The following is a 26,163-nucleotide window of genomic DNA, read 5'->3' as shown; positions in this document are numbered from 1 at the left end:
AAAACACCAAAACCAAAAATATATCCATTTTGGGAAAAATAATATATTTAATTCCTCTGTGTGCTTGAGCAAGATTGAACATATACTTAAAAAAGATATCAATGCCATGTTTCAAGATGTGATATTTTGATTTATTCCACTGTCCTGATGCCAACTGAATCACCAATGCACCAAAAAGGCACTAAATTTTCCTGATAGGAAAATAAATTATTTACTTTATCTTGAAATTTGGGGAGGTTTCTGCATTGGATGCATATATTTCTCAGTTTGTGGACAAAGATCAAAGTTAAACAACAGTTAATATCTGTTAAATAGCTGATGGCTTCTTTCTGCTCCCTAGTGTTGAAAATTGCTCAATTCAGCTTTGAGTTGTAGCCAATAAGTACCAATATCTATACACAGTATGGTTGTCCTTATTATGCATGTTTGTTCTCATAAAAACTTACTGTTACTTTTTGTATGTTTGCAGATACTGGAGCTCCGCCTGGATGACAATGAATCAAAGTGGACTATTAGTTTAAATAACACATAAAATGTATTTTATTTTTCACATTAATTTATATACTATCCAACAACAGTAGATGATGTAAAGTGATAAAAGACATGTATCAAATACTGTCCTTTGTGGGTTAAAATCATGAATTTTACAGTCTTCGTTTTGCTCCCACATGAAATCTTTAAGAACTCAGAAGAATCTCAATAGTGACAGTGCAATGTTGGTAGAGCGTTCCAGTGATATGAAATGACATTTATGCTGATCATCTCACTTATCTGGGTGCTTCCTCGTCTTGCAGCAAAGTCTCTTGTCTTTCTTTCCATAAATTGCCAGCAACTATTCCTAAAAATAGCAACAGTCCAAGGTTTCTGTTTGAGACAAACTTCTTCCAGCAGTCTTCTGGTTTGTTAATGTCCAATGTGTAAATCTATAAGAAAGGAGGAGAGATGTCACATTTGAATTGAAAACATGATTGAGACTGAGGATCATAACTAAGAAGAACTGTCACTATTCAAAAGATTTATCGTATTTACTTATCAAAAATTCACTCAGTTGTTTTTAACATGTTACATATTTGAAAGAAATAAAACTGTGCACTGCAATAATTAAACCTTTGACAGTGAAAATGCTACTTGTTCATTACCTGATGTGTAAGGTGAATGGCCACAGCAGACAACACAGCATAGTAAGGAAGAGTCTGTTCGGCGTTGACCCCAGCAGCAACAAGTCCTGACATCATGGCGACTGTAAAACCACCGAGCCAAGTTTTCGTCTGCTCCTGGAACCTCAGAGCAGTAGATTTGACTCCTACCTTAACATCATCTTCCTTATCCTGGGTATCAAGAACAAGACAAAGGGAGGCCAGATTCAATAAACATTATCCATCTTTAAATTGCATTAAGCTAACGATTAGCCCCAAAGTGACTGAAAGTTAAAGCAACATAAATACAACTAAATACAATACAATATATACAAAGTTTAAGTTTCACTGTTTTTACCCTTGTCTTTGTCAATCTTACTCCAGTGTTTACACGACTAGAAACTGATAGATAGATAGATGATAGATCATTTATTGATCCCGAGGGAAATTCATGTGTCTCTTAGATAATCAAGAATTTATTTTTTAAAATATGAGCTCACTACACTGCCTGTCCAAATAAAAAGTCGCCACCTGGATTTAACTAAGCAAATAGGTAAGAGCCTCCCATTGGATAATAACTGCATGGGCGATTATCTTTCAGCTGGCAACAAGTTATTTAACCCCAACTGATGCAAAGAGTAGCTTCTCATTTCTTAAACTACTATGTTGAAAGACTCATCCTGTGGTCATGTAAAAGATGTTAAGTCTGTTTGAGAAGGGTCAAATCACTGGCATGCATCAAGCAGAGAAAACATCTAAGGAGATTGCAGAAACTACTAAAATTGGGTACTGGAAGAACTGTCCAACACATTATTAAAAACTGGAAGGAAGATTTACCCTGTTCCAGAGTGATCAGGGTAAGAAGTGAGGCAGATGAAGTGATGCACCCATCATGCATAGTGCCTACTGTACAAGCCTGTGGGGGCAGTGCTATGATCTGGGGTTGGTCAGGTCTAGGTTCAGCAAAAATATGTGCCCAAAGAATGAGGTCAGCTGACTACCTGAATATACTGAATGATCAGGTTATTCCATCAATGGATTTTTTTCTTCCCTGATGGCACGGGGCATATTCCAAGATGACAATGCCAGGATTCATCGGGCTCAAATTGTGAAAGAGTGGTTCAGGGTGCATGAGACATCACTTTCACACATGGATTGGCCACCACAGAGTCCAGACCTTAACCCCGTTGAGAATCTTTGGGATGTGCCGGAGAAGACTTTGCGCAGTGGTCCGACTCTCCAAATCATCAATACAATTTATTGGTGAAAAATGAATGCAACACTGGACGGAAATAAATCTTGTGACATTGCAGAAGCTTATCGAAACAATGCCACAGCGAATGCGTGCCGTAATCAAAGCTAAAGGCGGTCCAACGAAATATTAGAGTGTGTGATCTTTTTTTTTTGGTGCCGACTTTTTTTTTGGCCAGGCAGTGTATGTCTATGTCAAATGCTCATGTGCTTTATACGAAACAAAAATAATATCTGTGGAGATCGATGAAACCCCTACTTCACCTGATGTGCATATATTGTGTCATATATCAGCGTCCACATCACTCCTGAGAAATACAGAGGGAGGCACACCGACCAATCACAGGAGCCCTTGACAGCCGCCCAGCCGAGAAGCGCTCCCCAGTTAAAGGTGAGACCTGTAAGCAGAGGTTGTGATAGGTACATGAAAAAAAAAAAAAAAAAAAAAGCACATCTGGTTTGAGAAGATATTACTTCAGCAAGTTAAACATCACAGGATAACATCATACATACCCAACACTAACTGCGGCCAGTAAGTGATTCTCTTCATCAGAGGGTAGGTGAAGACAAGAGATAGTGAAGCAGCACCCAAAGCTATGCTGTGATAAGCATTATGAAACAATGACAATCAATACATGAGCAACTTTCAAATTGGTTATTCTCTGTCTGTGCATTAACACAGATCCCTTTCACTTCCATATCAATAAAAAAAAAGAGGTAAACACTTTAAATCAGTGTTTGTTTGAAGAAGAGCACATTTTCAAAGTTGTCTTTCAGTTGTTAAATAATAGTCCGCTTCCCATATACACATCAAACAGTGTTTTCTTGCTATGCTTATGGGATGTGATTTTAGACAAACTTTTTAAAAAAAGGATTGTACCTATCCTTTAAATTGCACCATTCATCCATTCTCTCTGCTCAAACAGAACTTCATACCAATTTAAAGAAACGGTACCTGTAATAGTTCAGACACAAGAGCACGCCGAGAGCCAGTGAGAGCTGCCCTCCAAGAAAGACGAGCGCCTGCATGCGAGAAATCTCCCCTGAGGCAATCGGCCGAGTAGCCGTCCGGGCGACCTGCACAGAAAATATCATCACTTTCTATCGGGAAGAACAGAAACCATAATATGAATGTATACCTCTTGCAGTGATACTGTTATAAGCTTGTTTGTTATTGACAGTGAGTGTGCAAGCAATGGTCACAGCATCTCATACTGTGTGTGTATTTGATTTATCGTTATATCCACACGTGTGGTTTTCAGATACCTTTCGGTCAAAGTCTTTATCCCACATGTCATTGATGGTGCAGCCTGCTCCTCTCATCAGCAGAGCGCCTGTGCCGAACAAGGTGAGTATTCCCAGATGTGGGAGGCAGCCAGGGTCCGCAGCCAAAGCGATGCTCCAAGTACACGGAAGGTACAGCAGCCATGTCCCTATGAAACAAAAAAACATACCATAACTTAAAAGGTAAACCAGACATGTCTAGGTAGGACTATTTGATTTATTCCAATTGGTCTTTATATGCAACTGGAATGCTGCTGTGAAAACCGACGATAAAATCAACGTGTGGCCTTTTGAAGACCAAACAAATACATGTTCATGAACAGTATCAGTGATAAGCATTAGAAATGAATGTACGCACCAATAGGTTTGTCCAGCCTCATCAGTCGAAGGTATGGTCGAACAAGTGCTGGCGCTGAGTTCACAATTGTAGCGGCTGATAAACTAAATGACCTCCTCCCATACCGCTGTGTGTCGTACGGTCTGTGCATCGGGCAGATTGCACGCCGCTTTGGAAACACCCTTGTCGTCAGGGTGGAAACATCGCGGCGATCACCTCTCGTCCTCCCTCCATCCGCGTGCATGAAGCAGCTTGGAAGACCAGCTCCGAGGTGAGTCGTCCTCCTCAGGGCATTCAGAGTTAACCGGCAGGTCAGGTGGGCAGGTAGCATGGTCATGCTTTAGGTCAGACTGACATGATCCTTTTTTTGTCCACTGAAAGAGTCAGCTTGAACACACCACACACACACACACACACACACACACACACACACACACACACACACACACACACACACACACACACACACACACACACACACACACACACACACACACACACACACACACACACACACACACACACACACACACACACACACACACACACACACACACACACACACACACACACACACACACACACACACACACACACACACACACACACACACACACACACACGATGGTTTGTCATTGCCTTTGTCACAGAGAAGGACTGATTTGCTGCTACAGGCATTCCTTTTGTATAGATGTGAATCAGCTGCATAAAGACTGAAAGGTTCCTGTGCTGCAGAGCCGCAGCATTAAGTATTACTACAAAGTTTCGGGTTAGAATAGCTGCTGTTGGTAAAGTAAGTCAGCTTGTGCATCGACAGAAACAACTACATGAACTGTCAATAACTTCAAACTGAACAGCTCATGACTCAAGACACAAATCAAATCTGTTTCTAACTCTCCATCATGATCTGTTTCTGATGATCTGTATCAACAATGTGATGTTTCCGTGAGGCAAAACTTACCCTTTAGGTTACAGTAGATCCAACACGTTTACTAAATGAGACGAGCCACTGTGTGCCTTTCCTTTTGGATCACAGCTGGTGCTTTCCTGTTGTAGTACGACGGATAAATGGCTCCGGAGGAAAGTGTAACCGTATGCGGAACCAATGATAGCGGCGGTGGGAACTGAAAATGACCAATGGGTGCGTTTAGATCATAGACTGTGAAAATATTTTTTAAGATTAGTGTGTTGAAAAACACATTTCGCATGTGTTTTAATTATAATAAATATTGTTATTGTTATTATTATTTTTTTTTTACTTTTTTTTTAAATGATCTAATATTTTGCAAACTGGATTAGAGCAACCTCTTATGATATCTGCACTCGTGTTTTTTTGTTTTTTTTTTTAGCAGTTTTTAATCCACCTACAAGATAAAAGAAATCTTCAAAGGATGCCTCTATTATCTTCTAGAATAAACATCGATGCCAAATGACTAGGACGTTATTCAGTGTCTTAGTAAATGATCTGTTATGTTCTGCCAATGCTTTCCACTTGCAGTCTTGCAGATTAGCAGAGAGAGAGAGGGGGTTTAGAAGAAGGAGTTTAATCTGATAGATCTGGTAATGCAACACGTTATCTTTATAACTACATCGAGCCACTTTCAACCATATAAAACATTATAAGGCATATCACAATTTGTGGAATTTAGTAAAGTTACGCAAAAAGTGTTTATTTATACAGATAATAAGGATGTGAGGGGGATTCAATGTATTTCCTGCAAAATTGGTGTCGGATTTCAGAGTAAGAGCACGTGTTTGGTTTTGTTGCAGTATAATTCGCATCATCGGTGAAATAATCAAACCAAGCGTTATTATTTTATGAATAACAGTAACTCTATTATTTTTAAGATAGGCTTTATTTACTGGATTATTATTTGTATCAGCAAGCCCTTTGTGTAATCGTTTCTACTGAGAAATGGAAAAAAAAAACACATCACGTTTGACACATCGACATGTTGTACTCAACATTTACTTTTTAAGTAAAGTTTTAAAGGGACTCCCGTTAAGAAAAAGGCTGAATAGGACTCGGTGTCTTTGACTGACTGACAAGCTGCGAATTATTGAAATAGAAACAATTCAGTGACAAAGTCAGTGAAATGACAACGTGTTTATTTATTGTGACCAGTGTGGCTACTACTACTACACGTGTATTAATACGTCTACGCGATCTAACCTTTTATTTTGAAGGTTTAGAGACTATAGGCGGAAGTCAAAGCGGAGCTGAACCAGCACTAGCTGGAGAGAGTGGTACTCGCGGGAAAAATGGCGGAAACGTGAAATGCTCTTCACGTTATCAACATCAGTGTTTCAAAACATTGCCTTTAAAGACGTCCCCTGTGCTCGTCAGTACACGTGAGTACAATCGAGTTTGTACACCGACTATTTGATTAAATCTTGTTCGTTTACTCGTAGATTGCACTGTATTTTAGAAAAGTTCGTGCCAGTGTTGTCCGCAAAGGGACTGTAGTCGTTTTTACGCTTCCTGTTGAACGTGCCTCACTTGGAGTTAAATACCGAAGTCACGAAGTTCTTACCTTTACTACTAAATCTCTGTTGAAGAGCAGTTTATGTCTTGCTGTCAGTATTGAATTGTTTTATAATTTCCGTGCTGATTTGGTTGTGCACATCATTGTGACACTGTTCCAGGTAACCACATTCTGTAGTCTACCTTTTGTACCTTGTGACAAAATGTTTTCAATTTTCCAGGTGTGACACACCTGCGTTATTTGAGACTCTAAATAAAAAAAGAGATGCAAGATGCAAAAAGGTAGTTATAAGTGCACTTTCTGTACAGTAAAATATTGTTTCAGTTTTGTTCATCAAGTTTTGTTCTCAGCATTTTCTTATACTTGTTATTTATCCCGTTAGATTCAGTGCACATCTCCACCTCAGGCACCTTGACACACCTTCAAGCCGCCACTCAAGAACCCCAGCTCAAGTCTTTACAGTGTAGTCACTGTTCTCTCGTCTTTAACTCCAAGGTCTACCTTTTCGAACACCTCAACAAGGTTCATGACTTCAGTGTAGATGCTGCTCTCACAGATGCCAGTTTAAAACAAGCTGGGACTGACCAAACCGAAACTGACATCAAAGGCAACAATTCAGGAGAATATTTTGAATGCCAGCGTTGTGGTTTTAAGGCTTTTAGTCTGGATGTTTTAAAAGAACACGAGAAACGGTGTCAAAGAAAATCAGAGAATCAGAATCTAAGTCAAGTCATTTCTGAAAACCAAAAGTGTCAAGTTGTTCTGAAAAACCACACAGACGCTGAAGGAGCTCAAGAGATTCCGTCACTTAATCCAGTGAAGTCCACCGCAACAACCAAATGCACACCAAACTCATCAAAGGACCTGAAAACATACAAAAGGCCGTTGCAAACCATCACCAAGTACTTAGTGGCGTCTTCTGGAATTAAACGGGAATCCCCAGTACAATCAGATGATTGCTCAATGTCTCTAGATGGCTCAAAAGAAACCCTCCTTTTGCAAGAGTCTCCCTCAAACTCCAGCCCAAACAGCAGTGGTGTGTTTAAAGTCACTGCAATGCCCACGATTGATATCACGGAAAGGGATTCTACCCGGTTCTTGCTCGATGATCCCTTTCCTGGTGCTAACCTGAAACCGCCAAAGCTTCAGGGACAGTTAAAAAAAACAGTCTTGAACTATGTTGACAAGAGGCCCAAGAATGGAAGCTCGGGAGGCCCTCCTGTGAAAAAAGCAAAGTCAGACAAAAACCTTCCAGAGAAAGCAAATGCAAGTAAACATCAGTCATCAAGCAACAAAGAACTGTCACTGGAATTCAGCGAAGGTGAAGAGGAAAGGAATCTGGAGGACATGGATGTGGAAACCTCAACAGTTTATAACTGTAAGCGTTGTGATTTCTGTGCCGTTGGCATCAGACCTTTGTCCACCCATTATCAAAACAGTCACCCTCACATAAGATATAATGCTGTCTACCTCAAGGACCCAACTGATCAGAGTGCGACGTTTCGTTGCCTGGAGTGTCCGATTGAGTTTTCAAATGAAGCTGAACTCAAAAGACATTGCACTGAAAATCATCCAGAGGCCTTGCGTGCACTCACAATGCAATCACATGGCCACAGTTTGGTTTTTAAATGTTTTGTGTGTTCATTTACCACAGATGCATTGAAGGCCTTAAAAGAACACTACAGGGAAAAGCACCCAACACAGGAAGTGGATAATTCTTTGATGTACTGCAGATATTCTGCAAGTAGATATCAAGAAGAGGATGAATCTCGGTTGGTTGAATGTGAAAAAGTACCAAGCCCTGAAAGAACAGAAGACATTTCTGCAGAGAGTGTCCATGTACCATGCAACAAAGTCAGAAAAACACCCTCGCCCCAACATCCCAACTCCATTGAAGCAGACATGTCATTGTATCATTGCAACAACTGCAAGTTTAGTCATAAGTCACTAATTGTGATGCATGTCCACTACCAAAGAAGCCACCCAGATGAAGCTGTCACAATAGACACAATCAAGCAGTCAGCATCCGTCTCATCGCATACAAAATTGCAGATGACTTCAGGTAAGTCTCCGGACTCTGTGATGGAAAAGTCTACACCCACAAAGAGCAACACAGATTCTGAGACACCAAAACATAAAAACAAGCTGTCATTGAAAAGGTTCAAATTGTGTTTGAGAAAACCTATGCGCACCCAAGAAGCTTCCAAAACCCATTCGGAGTCTCCCAAAAGCACGAAAGTGGAATCTGCAGAGGACAGAAGTAAGGGAACAGTATCACCTACCACACAAGACACAGAAAGGTCTTATGATTTGGATAGTTTATCAGTTGGCAATTCACCAGAGAAGTTGTTCTACTGTCAGCGTTGCTGCTATTCCAGTACCAATATTAAAAGTGTTCTTGGACATCATAACACAAAACACTCTGGAAGTGAAAGAACAGATATTATAGAGATTGCATTATATAGTACTGAAATGCAGAAAAGGAAGCAAATTCAGTTAAGTCCAAGTTCAATCCCCGCTGATTCTGAAGTCTGTGAGCAAGTTGAGGTTTGTGGTGGAACAGAACATCAGCACATGGAGGGGAATTCAACGAAGATATCAGTGGTGGAGTCCAATGCTTATGCACACCCGGACAACTTGTTCTACTGTCAAAAGTGCAACTTAGGAAATCCAACCATAAAAGGAGTACTGAACCATCAAAACAAAGCTCATAGAAACATTAAAACCAAAAGAGAATGTATTATTAAACACACAGCTTTGGTCCGTGATCAAATCCAAAAGTCAAAATCCCAAGAAAATGGCTCTGCTTATCGTCTACCTCTTCCTGTATTAAATGAGGGGGAAACAGATGTGTTTTTCTGCCACTTCTGCAATTATAGACACCGTTTTTTGAAAGAGGTACTGCGTCATTATGCCACCAGACATCCTCGATTTAAGGTAAAGGATGAACGAATTCGCCGGTATTCTTCTCTGATCCACGAAAAGATACAGAAATCGCCCCGAAAATCACCCGAAAACCAAGAGGTCGCGCATGAATCCCTTGGTGCAAAGGAGGAAAAAAAGATCAAAACAACGGAGGGTAGCAAAGTGTCAGAATCACCATCAACGACGGCCTCACAAATACTGAGGACCCTAAAGTGCCGTGCATGCCAGTACAAAACTCAACATGTGTATCTTTTGAGAAGGCACTTGAAGCAAATTCACAAGGCAAGCCGCACAGTCACTGAAATTTTGAGAATGTGTTATAAACAAGGAGCTATACCGGCAGGGTATCACTGTGACATGTGTGTATTTTCTCACCAAACAGCTAAAGCAATCTATGAACATTACAAGGACAAACACAAAAAACAACCAAGCCTTGAGTTTGTCAGTACTCGGTTACATGTAGGCCCAAAATCAGGCCTATCTAAAAGGAAGGAACAGCAGATTGAGGGAACTGATATTTTAATAGATGGGGATGTCACTGATGACAGTTTAGCACCTCAAAGATCTAGACCTAATGAAAACAGGGTGTATTCCTGCAAAGCATGTTCTTTTAAAAGTCACTCAATGTCAAATATCACACAACACTACCGGGCGGTCCATCCTTGGTCTGTGAAAGAGGATGGCTCAGTCCTGGATGTCATCGACAGCAGGAAGCCTGGTGCAAACAGGCAGGTGGAAGACCCCAGTGACATACCTGTTGCTCTCGACAAGTACCAAGTGCCACTTGAATTTGACAACTCACCTGGTACACCTAATAAAGTGACAAAATCTTCCAAAAAGATCATCAATTATTGCCCTGCAAAGTTTCATACCCAGCTCCGCCTTGATACCCACATTGGACTCAAACACCGAGAATCTGAAACTGAAACTGAAAATTCAAATGAACACGGAGAAGAGCAAATGCAAATCCAAACAAGTTTCCATCTTTTCTCATGTCCACATTGTCCCTATGTGAACACCATTTATCATGGAGCGCTCAATCACTGCCAGATGAAGCATCCTGGCGCTGAATCCAGTGCAGGTAGTTTTCTTGTGGATGGCGATGATTTAAAGAAGTTAAGGGACTGTTTGAAAAGAAAAGGTCCGGGTGTGAGAGTCAGTGGGTACATGTGCAAAACCTGCCCACAAATCTATGCAACACTGGAGAAGGTGGAGAGGCATTTCAGGAACTTCAATCATGGAAATGTGGCTAAAGCTGTGCCAACGAAGCTCAAACCGCCTCCTAAACTATCAGCTGTTATGAAACAAACAAAGGCTAAGCTCCGTAGCAATAAGGGATTCATGTCGAAAGCCCCATTTTTTAAGAACAAACAGTTGATGATAAAGTGTCATCATTGTGCTTACAAGTGCACCACAAAACTTGGGCTTGGTCGACACGTTCTTCTTAGCCACAGTAATGAATCTGCAGCAAAGGCAGATGATCCTCCCTACAAGTGTGCCCTGTGCTCCAATGCCTATTTCAGAAAAAAACTTCTTGGAACCCATTATGCTAACAAACATGGAAAAGAAAGCCTCGTCAAATACTTTGTACCGCTAAACAAGCAGGTTGACATGAAGCCCAAGCCAGCATCTGCGGACTGCTCTTTAACCCAGCATCAACAAAACGATGTCAAAGCAAATAAACAAAGAACAACGACGGAGGAAAACAAAATATGGATGTTCAAGTGTCCATACTGTACCTATGTGAATGCAAGCTACTTTGGAATTCTCACTCACTGCCAAATGAGCCACCCAGGCTCCTCAGCCAGGGCAGATGATCTTCAGGTGGAGGAAATCCTTGTTACCAACATGGTTGGTTTTTCAAAGGGAAAAAGCCCTAATGTCCGAGGTTACAGGTGTAAACGGTGTCCACAAATTCATGTATCAATGAAAAAACTAAAAACCCATTGTGAGAGCGACCATGGTACGACTGAGACAACGTCTTCCAAACTTGTACTTACAATAAAAAAAACACAAAAACAACAGGATTACAGCTTCCAGCATTCGGTATTGGAGGCTTTCTCTTTAAAAAATGACACATCAGCTGTGAGCATCATAGAAACTGACCGCAGTCCCCAACTGGACGCTCCTGAAATCGGTGACGCGAACACAACATCAGTTCAGAACAAGGAAATGCCATACGAGTGCCACATTTGTTCCTATAAAGGCAGCTTTCGAAGATACCTGCAAAGTCACTACAGGAAATGTCACAAAATTGATGCATTGACTACACACAAGCTGCTGCAGAAGTATAACAAGCGCACACACAAGACGGAAGACCAGTTGGAAGCTCGACCTGAGGAAACTGCCGCAGTCGAATGTAAGATGTGTCCAAATGTAACGTTTGACTCCCCTGAGCTGCTTATTGCCCACTTTAGAACCGCTCATAATTCAGATCGCATTCTGGACTTCATTATTTTATCAAGAGGATCAAAGAGGACCACTGGGCTTTACAAATGCCTCCACTGCAAAAAACAATTGAACGGAATTAGTAAGATGTGCTATCATATGGACCGCCACAGAGAGAGGGAGAGTATGAAGTCAAAGGATGCAAAGATGGAGACATCAGATGTCGTAATGACGATCCCCGAGGACAGAGCCGTCGAAGTAAGTGAGCTCTACCAATATACAATTATATACAAATACAATTAATATCACTTTGCTGTACTTAAAAGTTTAAAATTTGTTTTTGATTCTACTTTCTCAGCAAGGTGAACTGCCTGTAGTGGAAACTTTGGAGGAACTTGAGTGGGATGGGGCACCAGTGGAGATCATGACTTTGCCAACAAGCCCTCTGTCGTCACCGACAAAACCAACAGATCAGGAGCAACCAGAGGAGGATTCAAGAGACGACCTCCCTACCTGCCAACAGTGTGGGCGGACTTTCATGTCAGTGAAAGGTTTGCGCTCACACGAGCGTAGCCATGCAGCATTTGCGGCCATCAAGAAACACACACTGCCTGCGTCAGTCCCAAGGCACAAGTAAGGAAAAACATAGATCATTATTTTTTAAAGTCATGTTTGCACTCTATGTCTTCCATATGTGAAAGAATATTTCCATATTTTCCAGTCCAAATCACCAGAGTCATTAGGCATTTAAAAAAAGTCCCAAATATCCTCATGTTAAAAATTGTTTCTAATAATTGTATAGTTGGGCTTTACAAATGGTCTTTAGATGTCTTCCTTAAGCTTCACAAATCTGATCAAAGTATTTGTTTTTACAGCATTATTGGTACTGCCTTTTAAATATATATATATCTGACTGTATTTTTTTTTCATTCTTTCAACAGAATTAACAAGTACATCATCTATAAATCTGGTACCACAAAGCCTTTTGTGTGTAGTTTCTGTTCTTATCGGACAAACGTCATGGGCCTGTGGAGAAGACATTTCATGAAAAGTCATCAAGGTGAGTTATTTTTATATTATAATCAACATACCTCGCAGTTAAATTAGCAATAGTATCATGTTGCTGAGAAATTAACAAAGATAATATTTCATGAGTCAGGTCTGAGAAGACTGGAGGGGACTGAGATTTGACCAAGGCAGCACTATGTATGATCTGAAAGACAGCCTTAAAAAGATCAACTCTTGTGTGACAACTGAATTTAAAGAGTATCTTTATATAGAGCTTTTATATGACAGTGATCAGTCAAAACATCCTCCACAGCTTTGATACTGATCACTTGGATTTGATGGGAAAGAGTGACGGCACAACTCAATCAACAACTCACACTGTACTCTATCTTTCTGAATATTACAACTAGCCTCAGTCCAGATCATTTTCTCTTTGATAGAAACTGCATTTTTATTAGAGAAAAACTGAAAAAGTTCAAATCTGCAGACAGCTATTAGGATTTACTAGAACTAGTGTCCTTCCTGCCAATAATAAACTGGTCAGATTAAACCGAGCTTGTTACTTCATATTTTAAGTGGTGATCTGTCATTCCTTTCACATATGTATATTTACGCCATGCATGTGCTGAATGCCCAGATATTCTTGAGGATCCGACTGACGCTGAAGACCAGGATGAGGGCGGCGCTCAGAGCGACGTGGAGCCCAATCCATCAGAAGAATGGAGCGATATTCCTACACATGATGAAAAACCTGAAACGAATAAAAGCAAGTCCAACCTGTTGTTCATTTTAGTCAATCATATTTCATGTAGCTGTTGAAATGTACATTAAACACACTTTTTATTAACTTCACCAGGATCCCTGTACTCGGAGCCTCCAAATGTGCAGCAGCAGTTGAACCAATATAACTTAATGGCACAGGTCGGTGCGTCATCAAAAGTGACCATGAAGGTAACCAGGTTATCTAACAGCAGCGTGCTTTATTGTGAGCTCTGCAACTTCAACACCGAACACCTGAGCAGTATACGACGGCACTACTCAAATCGCCATGGAAAGAAGCTCCACAAGTGCAAGGACTGTGAATTCTTTACTTGTTCAAGGTAACAACCGCTTTGAGCATTTTTCTGAATACTTGAAAGAATGTTGGATTTTGAAAACATCTATAACTATTTTTCTTGACTTTTTCATGAACTGAGGAATGCAGTGAATTCAGTGCATTTATTGAATCTGTCAATGTCCTCTACATAACATACAAATATCAACATTTGTAATATTCCTTTTTTTGTACAAATAAAGTTAGATATAGCACACAGAGCAGGTTCTCCCAAACTAAATTGGGTACTCAGATGTTCCAACAACAAAAAAAGTGGAGAAAAACCAAAAAAGATTTCTAGCTCTATGAATGAATGGCCTTTTATACTTTTCAAACCATCCTGAGTTCCTGTACCCGGATCATTTATACCAAGGTTTTATTGGTCTTAAGTTTTCCTCCACTTATCTTTTTGAAGTAGTCCCTTCCATGATGGTTTTGAGGGACACCAGCAGCGCTCCTGATTAGATTAGATTCTTGAGTTGTTTTTTTTTTTTTTTAGGAAGAATTCTAAAGCGCACAATGTAGGAAACATAATTAGCACTCAGAAGTCAAGTTTTTAATGCAGCATGTTTATTTTTGTTCATTCAAAATAAAATGAGCAAAAATATTTCTATGGAAGTTTTATGTTCATAAAAGTATATGATATTACAGTATGTTATCCATGCAGATATAGTGGGACATGTACGGTATTAAGGATGTGGAGCTCATTTTACTAGTGTTTTTTTCAAGTGCCAACAGTTGAGTCTGAACTTTGTTTCAGTCAGAGAAGTACATTTAAAATGTACTTTCAGGATTATGTCGGGGAAGCTGAGTCATCTGTTCCAAACCCTTTGTGACTAGAAACATTCCTCCAATTCTGTCACTGACATGTTTGGCTGTCACTTCCTTGTCCTGTCCGTTAGGAAAACCCTGAAAGTGCACATGGACAGGGGCCACTCAGCATGCCCGTCAGAACCTACTCATCAGAAAGACATCTGCTGCCCTTTCTGCCTTTACCAGACCAAAAACAAGAACCACATGATCGATCACATCATCTTGCATCGGGGTAGGTTAGACACTCGGTAGGATTAAGTGCTCCTACACACTTTGACCCTTTCCTGTCACGGTGCGTCATCCTCTTTGTTTCTTTCTTTCTCAGAGGAACGCTTGGTGCCAATCGAGGTGCGACGCCCGAAGCTGTCGCGTTACCTTCGAGGCATGGTGTTCCGCTGTCACAATTGCACTTTCACATGCGGCAACGCTGAAAACCTGCATTTGCACATGATGAAGCACGATGACGTCAAACCCTACAAGTGTCGACTGTGCTTCTTCGACTGCACTCAGCTCAGCGACTTGGAGGCACACCTGAGTGATAAACATCAGGTGAGGAGCCAAACCCCCTTTATGCTTCACTGGAAGCCCTTTGTGTCTGAGGGAAAGATACATTATCTACTTACTGCTGGAATTTGCAAAGTGAAGAGAACTATACACAGATTCTTTGTTTCACATTGTCAGTAACTGATGTAGAAATGCATTTCAGAAAATAACAGAGACAGTGAAGGAGTGACACTATAGCTCCTTTTCTCCAAAGAGTTTCTTGCACCAGAAGAACAGAAGAACAGAACTCGACACTTATTCACATTTGTTTACAATATGAGGTTTACAATATGAGAAATGTTTTAAATAAGATGTTTCGGCCACAAAGTCTGTATAAATACGATGCTTTCTGCACTACATATTTGATCCTAAATGATATTTGTTAAATGAAGAGTGCTGCCTTCAAAGCAGGGAGAGGAAGGATCGAGAACTACATTAAGCCTCAAAATTAATTTCTTAGTTCTTCCGATTAAAAGACTGGTATCTGGCATGGTTCCTGTGCACCTTTTTAAAGTTCTTTGGGGTCAAAATTGGCTTAAAAGGTTCCTGTACAGTGTTTCAATTTGTTTTTGATTTTATTTCTGCAGGTCATAAGGAATCATGAGCTTGTCGGTCAGGTCAGCCTGGATCAGCTAGAGGCGAGGGGGAGAAGGACGCCAGGAGATGAAGAGGAGCTCTCGGATGACTCGAAGCGACACAACAAGGAGACGATAAAAACGGAGGAGATCGGCACAGACTATGATGAAGTTCAACAGCAGATGCGAGCTAAAAATCCTGGAGAGAATGAGATGATGGAGATAATGACCTTTAAGATCGAGGACGATTACCAGCAGCAGGATATGGATGGCACCAAAAGAAATGAAGAAGGACCTGAGAGTTTATTATCAGACCTGGAAAATACTGTGGACCAAAATATTGGTGAAAGCATGGAATTTGAGGACTGCAAAGGTCCAGAGAAAGAGATGCAGACGAAGGAGAACACAGCCCGCACCTCACTGAGAGATTGTGGAGGCAGCAGTACGAGGAGCACGCATGAAAACAAACAGGATGAGAGCTTGTGGGTGAATGTAGCCAAAAACTCACAACTCCATATTGAGGGGCTTCAGAAAAATGTGTGCATCACCGAGGACAGTGTAAAAAACAACACACTTGACGAGAATCTTGAGATTCACATGATGGTCGATCCGGAGCGAGAGATCAAGACGGAGCAGGAGATAATGTATGCAGAGAGCACCATCGGCTTTGCCAACAACCAAAACAGTCGGTTTAATACGGAGGCAAACAAAAGTCAAAGACCAGAAACTACCGCCAGGGCTCAAGAGAGTTTTACGTTTAATAATGATCTGCTACCTTCAGTGTCCAACTGTGCACAGTTCAGAATAAGCCACCAGGAGAGCTTAGGTGTGTCATTGACACAGTGCAATGAAAAGCAAATGCGCGAGCGGCACAACAGTGAGCAGCTCGGAGACCAATATGGAGAAATGCCCGTACTTAAGAAGGAATATCTCCGAGAAGAAATGGACCATGTAGGCTGCTACTTGGCTGGAGATCACAATTATTATCGAAAGCAAGAGCAGGACAAAGAGAAGATGATCCGTGAAGATGATGCAGATCAGGAACATGTGGAACGTGATGGGATAAAGGATGCAGATAAACCCCATGTGCCCAAAGGTGAGCCTGATTTTTTTTTTTTTTTTAAAGATTGTGATGGAGATAAGCTCCAAAAAGCAATCACTTCTCAGGATGACTGCTGGATATATTTTAGAAGCAAGTTCATTCATAAATATTTTTCAGCCTTGCATCAGCTCTGTGTGTTCTCACACGAGACAAAGGTTAAGAGAGACCGAAACATTGTGATTGATTTTTTTCTAATAAATTGGTGATGCCGAGCAAGAATAGTGTTAGATTGTTTTCTTGTCAATGTGATAGTTAAATGTCCTGGGCACCTAATTCATGAGAAAGTTGGATGTGCTATCACCTCCTTTAAACATTGTATCCCCAATGTAACATCTGAAGGTCTCCTCCTAGCCTTGATAGGCATTTCTCACCAATCTCAACCATTTTCCAGACTTACTAAATGATGTTTGGGAACCTTTGTTTTGTCTTGAACTTTAGGTGCACTTCCTGTCACAGATGGAGCTGCTGAAGGCGGCTGCCCTGTAACCACAGAGGACAAACGGTTTACCTGTGAGCTTTGTGGACGAAACCTCATGAACAGCTTTGATCTACAGCGACACGTGCTGCGACATGGAATATAACGTCTTTCTTTGTTGTTGACAATAAAGAGGGCTGTCCACTGTTGTTTATGTGTGGAGAGCTACATCTTTTAATAAACAGTCATCTGCATATTTACTCTACTGTTTATTTCTGAGCAATCCGGTTTAATTTTTTTTTTTTTTTTTATGTCTTAGATTATTAAACCTTTTCTAATTATGTATTTTACGATAGCAAAGGATCGTAATTACGTGATTCAAGGAATGAGCTTCAGAACCAATATGAGGGGACTGTTAAATGTGTGACACATTGTCATTATGATCTTCTGAGTTATATTATTTAAAGACACTAAGGAAAATCTTTGAATAACCATGATGCAAAGAATGTCATTTTCTACTCCTGTACTTTGTTTGAAGGGAGAGATGTGATAGTGTTCATTCTGTTAAACATGCAAAAAAAACAAGTATTTACACTGAATTACTGTTTCAATGAACTGGACCAACCTCAATACCACAGATTGTGGAAACGCTTATGCTGCATTCAGGTGCTGTTGGTTATTTGAATACAAGTTGTCTACTTTGCCAGGGAGCAAGTATTTTTTTATTTTATTTTTTGCCCAGTGGCACAATGTATTTAGTCTTATTCATATCATGTAAATATTAAACTTCTATTATGTTTTTAATCTTTTCATCCCAGGATAACATTTTATGGTTCTTGTATGTATAATTAAAGTGTTATTGTTGACTGACAGATTTGCGTCTTCATTCTGACAGTGAGACAAGAACAAGACGAGACATAATGAAGCTGCCACTACTCATATTTACAGCTAATTGTTAGGTGATCTGAGGACTCAAGATTGCTTTGATAGTTAGAAAAAAGGTGAGATTGTAAACTAATAACAATTCTCTAAAGATAACTTGTATCTTATTGGCATCTGTAAATTATTAGTAGAGACTAGTGTTCACAGTTAGTGTTTACAAAGAATGTCCTGGTTACTGTAATGGTTTGCCTTATACTCGGGTTAAATAGTTTTCTTGCAGCTAAAATGTTTAATCGGGACAGACACTAGACCCCTTGTTGTTTAACAGAATTCATCTGAAATTACAACCAGCTGCTGGATAACAAGACTAAAATAATTTTTTTATAACCTATATATAGGTTAGGTAAGGTTTGCAAAGGGAGAGCTATCCAAAGTAGGCCTCTGTAGGATATGGGGGGGGGGGGGGGGAGCTGAGGTCACCCACGGGGAGATACTTGAGCCAAGCAATGAAGCAGGAGGGTGGAACGCGGAAATACGAGCTTACGAGAATCACCCGAAAGCAGCATTTTCTGACTGTTCGCGTTGCGGTTGCTTACGACACATCTTGTCATCCAAGTGTAAGAGGACACCGCTTCCTGGTGCGGACTAAATATAATGGGCTGATGATAAAGTGAGAAGGTGGAAGAAGTGTTCGAGTCGGGTAAGTCATCGCCGCGATCTCTTTGATTTAGAAACGTACGGACGTAGTGCCAAGTGTAGAAGCTGGAGCATTGTTTTCGCCTGGTTCAGTCCGGCACTAAATGTCCCACAAGAGTTGATGCTGATAAAAAAAAAAAGAGACTGAATTTACAGTCTATCATACTCTGCTGGACTACCTGTAGGAAATATGATTTATGTTGTACTGTAAGACACACAGTTTCAGACTTAGTGCCAGTTCAAATGTGTGTGACAGTTTTTACCTTTACTTTACTTTACTGACAAGTTCACACAGACAGTGAACAGGTTTGATTTGAGCTTACATGTGCAGCTCAATGTGATGTTGAAACAACTTCCTCCTAAGCTTTCTGAAAGAAAAATAGGCTGTACTTGATTGCACCTTTACTTGGACACATTTACCCTTTTTTTTTTTTTTGGCTTGTGGTGAATTCCTATATCCACGATTTGAATATGTGATGGATATGCATGGAAAATATCTACAAGGTGAGTATTGGAGCTACTAGATTTCCCCATCAAGCTGGGATTACTAAATGATTGCCTGTTCAGTGGCCTACTTTTTTGTAACATGCGCCATGGGTTCTTGGATTTTATTCTGAAGTGAGCATCAGGGAGCCGTTCATATTTTGAAAGTGTTATGGAAAATGTGGTTCTTATTATCGAGAAAATGGATAGCATAACCTACACAGTAAACATCTGTCCAGTGGAACAGTTTTCAGATGCAAAAGACTTGCAATCGAGCAATTCAACATGTACTGATACCACAGTTTGATTATACATTACTTAAACACCTGGACATGTAAAAAGTAGTTTAATGAAAGTTGAGGGAATTTACAAATTCTAACTAAAATCTGTCATCTGTCATAATCTTATCCTTAATTCCACGTAATTATTTCCAAATATCACATTTCTTCCAGGAAAGACTTTCAAGGACAAGAACTATTTGATAAAAGTGTTTACCTTAGTGCTTAGCTGGTCCTGTTTCTTGAGTGTAGAAGTCTTATTTATTGGTACATTTACTGTTCCTTTAATGAGTTTTTAAGTTTAGGTGGCACTCTTCTAACCTATGCTACGTGTGTTTTACTGACAAGCAGGAACAGAAGAGGCACCGTATTCAATTGAAGGAATGTCAGCTGTAAACAAATCTGCAGAGGATGACGGCTCCTTCTCGTCGAAGGTCATCAACATTGTGTTTCTCCTCCTGCTGTTGGACCTGCTGGGATTTACTCTGATCCTACCTCTGCTGCCTTCCATTTTGGACCATTATGCTCAGACAGGGGTTAGTGTTGGCTTTTAGGTTTTCAGAGCACATTTAGATCTGAGATATATATTCATTTTTTAAATAGGGAATTAAAAAAAAAAAAAAAAAAACTGATTACATGTTATGTCACACAAGACAACATGTAAAAAAGAATGCCGTTATTGAAAGACAGACAGAATGACACATGTTGAAAACTGGTAGTTATATAACTTTGCTGAAATCGAGTGAAAGAAAACTTAAGTAAAATCTTGCTCGTAAGTATTTTACAGAATTATTCAAAAGATAACTAAACCCGTTGGACTGTAAAATAAAGAAATACAAATTATTTGATATGCTAGTTTTATCATTTAGAATCACAGTACTTGGTTTGAAATAGTTGCTGCACATTAAACTCTGTCCCATGTGTCACAGGTGGAAGCAAACATATTTATTGTTTCTGACAACAGAAAATGATCGTACTTCTAGAATAAGAACATTTGAATGGGACGTATTGAACTGAAGATGCGCTGTTGAACAAAGGGATGCTTTGTGTGAAGAGTCTGTTCCAAAAAAAAAAAAAACTATAAGAAACTTGTGAGTGGTTAGATTAGACTGTGTGTGGGACTCTGATTGCTGACTCATGCTGAATTGACCTCTTTGCTCCAGGTGTCTCAATGTAAATATGTATTTTCTGCTTTGTGTTTCAGGATGTTGTCTACGAGTCCCTGCAGGGTGTTGTGGACTGGTTCAGGGACGCTGTGGGGATTCCTATGGAAAAGAAATACAACACAGTCCTGTTTGGAGGTGATTGATGGTTAATGACTAGACTGATGTTTTTCGTTACACTGTGAGAACATTTTAGCATTATTCATTTTGCAAAGACACTGCTTTCATTTATTGTTTTTGCCTTCCAGGTTTGATTGGGTCGCTGTTTTCCCTGCTGCAGTTCCTGGCCTCACCCATAACGGGGGTTCTAGCAGACCGTCATGGCAGACGGCCCCTGCTCATCCTGACCACAGTAAGTACCACTACTTATTTGCAGCTTTATATTATATATATATAACTATCATTTAATATTAAAGGACATATTTTATGGGAAGCAATTAGACACAATTTTCCTGTTGAATCATGGCGTCTTTCTTTTTGTACAGTTCATTCACCCTTCCAGTGTTTTCAATCAGCGCTGATTCATCAGGGTTTAATTGGGTGCCTTATTTTCCAGTTAGGGCTGATGTCCTCCTACGCTGTCTGGGCAGTTTCCCAGAGCTTCAGCATGTTCCTTTTGTTTCGAGTAATTGGGGGCATTTGTAAGGGAAACGTCAGTCTCTGCACTGCCATTGTGGCCGACTTGCCTTGCCCAAAAGCCCGGAACAGAGGAATGGTAGGCACACATTCTTCTTGGACCATTACTTTGTTTTTAAAATGTATCATTTCAAACACCATAATGGGATGCATGCTTTATCTTCCAGTGAAGGTTCATATGTGAAAACAGTCTCTGTGAGTTTTGTGTCTTCCTCTTTTCAGATACCCTATTTGATCAGAGTGAATTTTTATCCTGATCTTTTCTCAGGGCTCTGACCCTCACATTGTTTTAAGTTGTGCATAATACTGCTGACAAGCCTCCATGTAAAACAAAAAGTAACTAATGTTATCATCTCCAGGCTATGATCGGCATTGCCTTCTCTCTGGGCTTCACAGTGGGACCTCTGATGGGTGCTTACTTTGCCATCCGCTCCAGGACAACAGGAGGCGTCTTCTACCAGACTCCAGCTCTGCTCGCCTTGGCCTTTAGTGCTGCTGATCTGCTCTTCATTTGGCTCATGCTGCCAGAGACGCTCACAAAGGATGTCAAGGTTAGATATAGGAAACCTTCAAGCTGCCAAATGATTTGCTTATCTGCAATATGTTTCCCAAAACTTTGATTTCTTGCTGAGTCCTGGTACTTTTCAGCAGCTACAAGTACCAGGTCTCTAAAAAAAAATGTTGGACATTTAAGGATTTTGGTTTCAATAAGAAGATTGATATACCTCTGTATGTCTGTTTTGTAAATTTGAAGCTACTGTCAGTCGCCAGTTGGATGAACATAAAAAACTAAATTAGAACGCAGCATGTCTGACTGTAAAAATGACTGGGTGTCGTTTTTTATTAGGATATTCACCAAACTAGTTCTTGGCCAGGAGCTACACTTCCTGGAGTCTTCTACTGATTGCCTGGCAACTTCACAGCGAGGATATTTAGCCCTCTTGTTGGGCTGACGTTGGATTGAGCTTTTCTAGGGATTACATTTAGGTGATAACAGTGATAACCGTGTAAACAGACCTGATGTAACACTTCTACAAAGTTAAGAGTTAAAAGGAGCTGTCAATCAATGCAGTGGGGACACGCCCACACAGAAGAGGTCTTATCAGGCAATATGAATGAAAACATGTACGGGCGAACTTTGGGCGTGTAGAGACTTTAAACTACGCTTTAACACAATTCAACACAGATCAAGTTACAGTAGGGCTGAGTATCAATACTCAATACTGTTTAAGGTGTTGACCAAAATAACTTAGTAGTAGTTGAAAATCTACTCTATTAAATATAAACTTGCATTCAGTCCTTTTTGTATCCAGATATTGAAGAAAAAAAAACTGCACACCTTTGGAGTTTTGATTTAATGCACTTGTATTTGGCGCATTAAGCCATATTAAGTAAATGCAGCTTCATCACCCCCCCCCCCCCCCCCCACGTAAAGCTAGTCTTAGATTTTATATGTTAAAGATACATGTATGTTTTTTTCCTTTGCTTCCAAAAGCATTGCTGTTATGTGTTTTTAACATTTTCTTTCTTTATTCAAAAAAGCAAATTCTGGTTTCCATTGCCTATAACCTTACTACTTTTTTTAACAGATTTTTCTTCACCAATATGTAAGTTATTTGTCCATGGTCTGTCCCCCTTTCTGCTGAGATTTAGGAAAGGTGGTTTCAAATAGTCTGAGTGTCTTTGTCCATATTGCTTTTCCAAGACTTTTCTTTTGCAAAATAATTCATTTACTATAACATATGAATCGTCCAGACATCAAGCAAAGAGGGGGGAAAACAAGATGCAGAGGACATTTACGAACAAATTACAAATAGAATCAAGTACAATCCAGTCTAGTTTTTATTTGATCGGCATCTCTGACAACAGATATGTTTTCTTGTTCTTAATAGGCTTCCTCTTCAGAGTGCGGGGACTCCAGAGACCTTCTGAGTCCATTATCTCTGTTCCGTTTTTCAGCTGTTACAAAGACAAAAGATTCACCTTCAAAAGAAAGTGAGTATGGCACATCAGCATAGATTCCTGGCAGGAACGTACACCTGTTTGACCCATTTATGAAGTGCAATTGACCTTTGGCATACTGAAAAAAGGTCTGTATTTATTTACAGGAATGAAGAAGCTTCAAGTACTGGGCCTGGTTTATTTCTGCTACCTCTTCCTGTTCTCTGGTCTGGAGTTCACGCTGAGTTTTCTGACTCATCAACGCTTCCAATTTACAAGGTGTGACTGACAGATAAAGCTGTCTACTCTGTGAGGTAAAGTCAACGCACCTGAAAATCATCATAGTCTTTCTAACAAGCATTTCTTCTTTCACTAGTATGCAGCAGGGAAAGATGTTCTTTTTCATCGGTGTCATCATGGCTTTGATCCAGGGAGGTTATGCTCGCAGAATCAAACCTGGGCACCATATCAGGGCTGTTCGTATGGTATGAGTGCACACTATTTACTTTACCAATAGTTGTACAACAAAATACTCTTTGAAGACATGATGTAGCACTGCATAATTATCCTTTCTGATAAACCGTATTTCTCATTTTTAGGCAATTGTTACATTAATCCCTGCATTTATTCTCATCGGACTCTCGTGGAATATGACAATGCTGTATGTTGGCTTGGCGTTGTACTCATTTGGTGAGCTGACTGAACACTGTATGATATCTGAAGCCCAGTTAAACCCTTGATTGTACACAGGGTTGTGAGAAATGTGTGTAACATTGTTTATAACAAGTGATATGATGTATATTAATACAACAGAGTAAAACCAGGGCATGAGGGATACAAGGAAATGGCTTGTAAACTTTTTTTTTAATCTATATTTAATCCACAGATTTTAATGACTTTGCAAGTAAACTAGAAATAGTAGAAATAGTGCTCTGATTATGTTTTAAATATACCACCTTCAAGAGCCAAAGGGCTGAAAATGCAGAGTCAAAATGTAAATAGGAGGACTTGAAAAATTAGACTGTGTCCAATAGTGTACCCATGTTTTATGATGTGCATATCCTATGTTGTTGTGCTATCTGTAGAGTCAGTTTCTATATTCTGATCTTGCATTTTTTAGACAATTTATACTGAATGTGGCTCTCGAATTCTTCTCAATTTGTATAAGGTTAAACTTCCCCCAAAAGTGTGACTAATCAAAACTGGAGGTCACCTTACAAAAAAGTAACTATGGAACCATCTCACAAGAAGGCTAGATGTCGTGTGTACATGATGACCATGATGACTAAAGACCCCATATAACACAATATTGCTGAAGTGTTCATTACATAAACACTTCCACATAGTTGGGGCAGCCATTAAGTATATAAATAAACTTTCTGGTTAAATAAATTTAATAAAAACCTGCATCCTCAGGCAATGTACCTTATGAAAAATGTAAAATATGCATCTGTATAACGAATGTATTCATTCATTTCTGTTGATTTGTATTACATGTTCACATATTTTCCAGCGGCTGCAATAGTAGTTCCATGCCTGTCCACTCTTGTTTCTGATCATGGTGAGCTCCTAATCATTTTTATAAATAAAAACATACTATTTTGAATATATAATTATGAGGACAATGTTGCTTATTATTGACTGTGTCTACTCCTCCAGGCTCTGCTGCTCAGAAGGGCACAGTGATGGGAATCCTGCGTAGTTTGGGAGCTCTAGCCAGAGCACTGGGACCAGTGGTGTCCTCCTCTGGTAAGAGAGACAGATGGCAGTGACGGCAGCATATGCAGCCAAAACCTGACTGACTGTGTATAAAATATTTTTGCTTGATAAAAATGTTTGTTTCTTGGTTAACTATTATGTTTTCTGCACAGTTTACTGGATAGCTGGAGCTCCGACCTGTTTTCTCCTCTCGGCTGCTTCTTTTATTATCCCCCTGGCTCTCCTGAGAACAGCTGGAAGGCTAAAGGAGGAGTGAGAGACACCAAGACTTGAAAGAGACATTTTGGTGTTTGTTAGTTTTAAATGAATGTTATGATGTTTGCGTCTGTTTGGGAAAAAACACTGACTCAGTACTTTGACACATGCAAAAAAGGAGATGTAGAGTGCTGAGCTGTTTCTGCCAGGGATCAACACATGAAGAAAATAATGCAAGCAGAATGTGCCAAACCGATCAACATTATTGAAAATATCAGATATATTAGATAGATGGTACATATTGTGAATGACACAGATGTGGGTTGGTTACAAATCACATTTATCCTGGAACATTGATATCTTTTTATAATGCAGTATTTTATCTATCTCTCAGATTATTTTTTTTTACATTGTGGCAATTTATTTTTGATCACTTCAGAAAATGTTTATATTATATTTTTTTGTGATTAAAAATAAGTAAAAATGAAATTTCACACCTGTCTCTTGAAATAAATTAGTATATTCAAGATAAAAATGTTATTGTAGTGATGAAAATGAATGAATTACATGTACCTAAGTACAACTAGAAATCAAATACATATATGGTACTAATTTTTGTATTTTAATTTTAAAAAAATTATTGTCAATTTTATTTAATTAAGAAAACAATAAAGTTAAGAAAAACAAACAAACATAAAATCTCACATTTTGAATGAAAAGGAGCAGAAAGAAGATTAATCTTATAATATCTGCCCCTCTTTTACAAAACATTAATTAAAACAAAACAGAACACTTAATTCAAAAACAATTTAAA

General features: G+C 39.6%; 3 protein-coding genes across 4 annotated transcripts; 2 read left to right on the top strand and 1 right to left on the bottom strand.

The window, feature by feature from the left end:
• Positions 1-516: 516 nt before the first annotated feature.
• On the bottom strand, positions 517-4,443 carry coq2 (coenzyme Q2 4-hydroxybenzoate polyprenyltransferase). The gene is made up of 7 exons (XM_061038476.1): positions 4,030-4,443; positions 3,654-3,820; positions 3,343-3,464; positions 2,901-2,986; positions 2,652-2,785; positions 1,140-1,328; positions 517-923 (listed from the first exon to the last, which is right to left on the bottom strand). The coding sequence occupies exons 1-7, from the start codon at positions 4,343-4,345 to the stop codon at positions 768-770; spliced, it is 1,170 nt and encodes a 389-aa protein (XP_060894459.1). The 5' UTR covers positions 4,346-4,443; the 3' UTR covers positions 517-767.
• Positions 4,444-6,250: 1,807 nt separating this feature from the next.
• LOC132974415 (zinc finger protein 462-like) lies at positions 6,251-18,228 on the top strand. The gene is given in 10 exon segments (XM_061038471.1): positions 6,251-6,360; positions 6,715-6,775; positions 6,877-12,065; positions 12,166-12,440; positions 12,749-12,867; positions 13,453-13,915; positions 14,811-14,953; positions 15,047-15,270; positions 15,852-16,935; positions 17,380-18,228. Coding segments are annotated over 9 exon segments (7,650 nt in total). The 5' UTR covers positions 6,251-6,360; positions 6,715-6,765; the 3' UTR covers positions 17,523-18,228.
• Positions 18,229-18,729: 501 nt separating this feature from the next.
• mfsd10 (major facilitator superfamily domain containing 10) lies at positions 18,730-25,843 on the top strand. 2 transcript variants are annotated; one of them, XM_061038470.1, is made up of 13 exons: positions 18,730-18,938; positions 20,044-20,231; positions 20,900-20,996; positions 21,107-21,210; positions 21,415-21,573; positions 21,854-22,045; positions 23,387-23,489; positions 23,603-23,714; positions 23,812-23,920; positions 24,035-24,125; positions 24,949-24,996; positions 25,095-25,184; positions 25,307-25,843. In XM_061038470.1, exons 2-13 carry the CDS (start codon positions 20,079-20,081, stop codon positions 25,408-25,410), a joined length of 1,362 nt encoding a protein of 453 aa, XP_060894453.1. In that variant the 5' UTR covers positions 18,730-18,938; positions 20,044-20,078; the 3' UTR covers positions 25,411-25,843. The 2 variants fall into 2 exon arrangements, with proteins under 2 accessions (XP_060894453.1, XP_060894452.1); XM_061038469.1 differs by having other exon boundaries at positions 18,731-18,938; positions 20,047-20,231.
• The last annotated feature ends 320 nt before the right edge of the window (positions 25,844-26,163 follow it).

This window comes from Labrus mixtus, chromosome 5 (genome assembly GCF_963584025.1).
Source record: "Labrus mixtus chromosome 5, fLabMix1.1, whole genome shotgun sequence".
Classification (NCBI taxonomy): Eukaryota; Metazoa; Chordata; class Actinopteri; order Labriformes; family Labridae; genus Labrus; species Labrus mixtus.
Note: the sequence above shows the minus strand (reverse complement) of the source record. Positions and strands in the feature narration are given on the sequence as shown.